The sequence below is a fragment of the Bison bison genome, unplaced genomic scaffold (assembly GCF_000754665.1).
Source record: "Bison bison bison isolate TAMUID 2011002044 unplaced genomic scaffold, Bison_UMD1.0 scf7180017864312, whole genome shotgun sequence".
NCBI lineage: Eukaryota > Metazoa > Chordata > Mammalia > Artiodactyla > Bovidae > Bison > Bison bison.
The window spans coordinates 1786376-1790995 of record NW_011494884.1 but is presented as its reverse complement, the minus strand read 5'-3'; the positions used below and the strand labels follow the sequence as shown (position 1 = coordinate 1790995).

The following is a 4620-nucleotide window of genomic DNA, read 5'->3' as shown; positions in this document are numbered from 1 at the left end:
GGGGGCTGTGTCACAGGCGGCTGCTGTGCCTTCTGCTGGTCGGCCAGCGCCTACAGGGGCAAGAAGGAACAGCGTCATGGGAAGGAGCTGGCCCAGCAGACCACCCCAGCCCCTCTGGGCCCTGCCCGCCCACTGCACCACACCTTTTTCTCCTTGGCAATGCGCTCTGCCCGGAGGGACGCGACCTGAATAGGAGGCAGGGGTTTGTCGTAGTTGATGCCACTAAAGATGAAAAAATAGAAACATATTGCAAGTTCTAAAGCAGACAAACATTCTAGGAACCCAAATCCCCCGTTTCCCATCCTGCCAGGTGCTGGGACATGACTCCTACAAAGCCCCACAGGCCAGGGCGCCTGGTGGGTCGGCCCTAGGAAGGGGAAAGGATGCCCTTCCAACAGGAACTCCTGGAAGGTGGGCCTGGGTCTGACTCCCCTCTGCAGCAGTACTCGGCCAGGTGCCCAGGATATCAGGAGGCCCCGAGCATGTAGGGACAAGAAGGCCATTCAGCACTGTGCTCCTCAGAGCAGACTGCCTGCCCCTCCACCCAGCACAGCAAACTGCTCACCCCACCTGCCCTGAGCATCAGCCCTACTCCAAGGGAGAGGTCAGCTGGTCACCCGCCTAGTACCGTGAGCACCTGACGGTCCTCCCCAACCTCTCACAGCACCCTTGCTTCCAAGGTTCCTGTGCCTCCTGGCCCCCATGACAGTCACAGGAAGGCTGGCTCTGCCCTGTGCACGCCCCTCCCCGCCCCCCGTCTCAGGGCGGCTCACCAGCACGGCCCAGATGCTGTGGTGCACCTGTCTGGTATCTCTGGATGCCAGCCCTTCCAAGTCACATGTCCCTAGCCCGCCAGCACTTTGTCTCCCATCCTCTGACTGCCCATGTCAGTCCACTCAGCCCCCCAAGGCTGCCCTGCAACCCATCCAGCTGCCCCCATATTCAAGTAAAGATGCAAAGACAATCTGTACCATGAAGAGACACAGAGAGGGGCTGGGGTGTGAGCTCCCACAAGAAAAAGGTGACACGTGAGAGTGAGGCAAGGGGAGAGGCCAACATGCCGGGGGAGACCATCCCAGATAGAGCGACCCACAAGGCAGAGCCGTGAGGCAGGGACTGCCAGCCCACTCGAGGAGCAGCCCCAGAGGCCTGGGCCCTCGGTGCGGCTGGGAGGGCCGGGACTCTTAGCAGGGACAGGCCCGTGTCCAGCAGTATCTGCAAAACCTGCTCGGTTACAAGGAAAGCTTGAGCCCTAGTGGCAACTAGGTTCCATCTGAACACATTCTTTCCTCCCCGAATTTTAAGAAGCCAAACACAGAGAGTGGCAGGGATTTTACAGCCAACACCCAGATGCCAAGCAACTCAGACTGCACAGTTCTCTGTCACTGCTCTCTTGCACCAACCAGTCTCACAACCCATCTACCTAGTCATTTTTTTTTCCCTTTGCAAATTTTCAAAGCAAGAACACCAACCCCTAACAGCATATATTTTCAGGGCAGAGCCAACAAGACATCTGCCAGCGTAGAGACGCTGAAGGAGAAGCCGCTCTCCCTCCTGCAGCCCATCAGGCCGTCAGACTGCAGGCAGGACACCCCCTCATCAGGTGAATGGAGACACCGGCCAGCCGGGCACTCCACACCTCAACCCCACCCCCAGCTGATGCCTGGACACACTGTCTGCACAGTAACTCACTGAACCTGTAGACTTTAAGAAAGCCCTAGAAGGAGGTCATTTTCAAATGGTTAAAACTGTATCACAAACACAGGAATACCTTTCCGCCAATACAGAAGCATGCTTGGGGTTTTTCTGAAAGGGATTCATGCCAAGCCTGCAACACAGAAAGAGAAAAAATTACTGAACAAAGAACAATGCAAAGGAAGGGAAGGCTGACAGCGAGAACAAGCCCCCACTGACTCCGCACGGCCAGCACTGGGGGACCTGGGAAGCGTACAGCGGCTTGATGGGGGGGCTCCTTTTCCCAGCGGTCATCTTCATCAGGTCAAAGTGACTCGTGTACAGCTGGGTGTGTGTGGCATTCTCGTCCTGGGCGTACATCTGGCCTGTGCGCAGAGGACGGTTGTTCTTACTCTGAAACAGAACGGGGCAGCACAGCAGTCAGACACTTACCTGTGAACAGGGTCCCCAACTGGGAACCTAATGTGAAACCTTTGGGTTAAAAACCGAGCCCCTTCTTTCTGACCTTTTCTTGAGACCCAACACAGAACAGCAATGACACAGCGGCCGTCATCCACCGACCACACTCCCCAGCCTGTGCAAGGCCTCCTTGCCCATCCTTGGAGGAAGAAGGGGACTCCTCCAGCTGGGGAGACAGCGGTGAGGCCAAGTGGCTGGGTCACATGGCAAGCCACTGACGGCCAGGACACCTTGACTGTGATCCGCCCCTGGGCACCAGCTTGCCCTCCCAGGGGCCTCTGGCCTCCAGTGGACGTGAAGGCCCGGACTCTAGCATTATTTGTGCCTGGGACTCTCTCCTCCATGGGCCCTATGGTGAAACCAGGCACTTCCTTGCTCCTGTAGAACTTCAGGGTGGTCCCTTTCGGCCTGCAGGCCGCCCCACAGAGGCTGCGTGAGTCCCTCGTGTAGATGTAACACGTCTGACCACCCCTGCTTCAGTGGGTGCAAGCAGGTCGTCGATGTAGGATACCCTTATGGAGCAGCGCTCTAACGCAAAGCAGCAAATCCCCACATGCAGAAGTGAGACACCTTGGACACTGAGTGCCTGCCAGTCACTGGACTATGGTTCATTTCTAACCCCACTCTACACTCTGCTGCACGGGCACTTAACAAGCTTTCCAGTTTATTCAGAATACCACCTTCAAACCCTATAAACCTCTTTTGCCATTTTCTTTAGCTTCACACGTGAGCTGTAACAGAGCGTCAAGTTTCAGCTTGATGATTTACCATATCCAAGTTATGACAATTGTTAGAAATGCTTCCCAAACCTAATGGCCCTGACACTGGAAGCCCTGTTGATGAAAGCATCGCAAAATGGTGTTCTGAGGAAAGACTGCTTTTCTGGTGATTATTTTCAAATGAGGAAACAAACATGTCTTATCCAGAGACAACTGTTTTTAGAAAATTGAAAACTTGAGATTTGTTAAAGGGTGCTCATAGAAAAAAGTTAAGTAACGTTCATGAGCAAACTTCATCAAAGCTCAGGATGTCTACTGCTGCTACATCTGGCCCGGCCGGTCCCAGGCAGAGACGAGGTCATCTCTCCCGTTCTGTGACTGGACGTGAGGACCATCACCCCAAAGGCCACCAGCCACAGGCCCAACACTGCACACAGAGGCTTTCTACATGGAGGCTGTGGACCCACTCCCAAAGGCAGAAAGGTAAGGACAGAGCTACCTAGATAGCATATTGAAAAGCAGAGACATTACTTTGCCAACAAAGGTCCGTCTAGTCAAGGCTATGGTTTTTCCTGTGGTCCTGTATGGATGTGAGAGTTGGACTGTGAAGAAGGCTGAGTGCCGAAGAATTGATGCTTTTGAACTGTGGTGTTGGAGAAGACTCTTGAGAGTCCCTTGGACTACAAGGAGATCCAACCAGTCCATTCTGAAGGAGATCAGCCCTGGGATTTCTTTGGAAGGAATGATGCTAAAGCTGAAACTCCGGTACTTTGGCCACCTCATGAGAAGAGTTGACTCATTGGAAAAGACTCTGACACTGGAAGGGATTGGGGGCAGGAGGAGAAGGGGACAACAGAGGATAATATGGCTGGATGGCATCACTGACTTGATGGACATGAGTTTGAGTGAACTCCAGGAGATGGTGATGGACAGGGAGGTCTGGCGTGCTGCGATTCATGGGGTCGCAAAGAGTCGGACACGACTGAGCGACTGAACTGAACTGAAGGACAAAGCAGATGGAGAAATAGCAAGAGACAAACGCAGTTCAAGGGGGATAAGAAAAGGTGCCACAGTGGAGACATCCTCAGCAGCCACGCTAACCGTGGGGCTGGGCCTCGTGACAACATACCACGTCTGCAGTCAGTGTCCACGAAACCTGCAGCTAGGACCAAGGTGTCCAACACCCATCAGCCCCCTACAGCAAGGCACTGAGGCGGCCAAACGGACAGACCCTTCTTCACGTCAGCTGACAGCAGAGCATGGACCCTTCCACTCACCAACCCGGGAAGCAGGAAGGCCTCGGATGGTGCTGAGGCCACCAGACAGCACACAGAACTTTCCAGAGGACACAGCAGTGCGGCCACTCCCTATGAGGTGGGATCTCAGCACCCAGACCGCTGCCAGCAGTAACTATGACCGCGCCGCCCCCTCTCAGGGCCTTGTCCAGCCCTGCACACCCTCACCCGCCTCTGCCTAGCCCCCCAGCCCCCATGAGCCGCACCTTGCCCTCCTCCCTGGGGATGAGCACATTCTCGTAGCGGTTCCGGCACTGCTTGGAGGAGCGGTAGATGCGGCTGCAGGAGTTGACGACGTCGCTGACCAGGTCCCAGTTGGGCGTGTGGGCCGGGGACACAATTGTGAGGTTCAAAGGCAGCTCAAGCAGCTGCTTCACGGCCTGGAGGATCAGGTTCAGGACCCGCAAGTCAAGGGCCTGCCCGTTGGACACCTCCCCCCGCCCCCACCCCCC

General features: G+C 55.5%; 1 protein-coding gene across 1 annotated transcript in view; it reads right to left on the bottom strand.

The window, feature by feature from the left end:
- EP400 (E1A binding protein p400) overlaps positions 1 to 4620 on the bottom strand; it is a 108364-nt gene that overhangs the window by 21459 nt on the left and 82285 nt on the right. Inside the window, exons 44-48 of the mRNA XM_010852522.1 lie at positions 4375 to 4571; positions 1952 to 2088; positions 1772 to 1828; positions 144 to 222; positions 9 to 50 (exon numbers count right to left, since the gene is read on the bottom strand). Of these exons, the coding sequence (XP_010850824.1) occupies positions 9 to 50; positions 144 to 222; positions 1772 to 1828; positions 1952 to 2088; positions 4375 to 4571 (512 nt within the window). The remainder of the gene's footprint in view (positions 1 to 8; positions 51 to 143; positions 223 to 1771; positions 1829 to 1951; positions 2089 to 4374; positions 4572 to 4620) is intronic.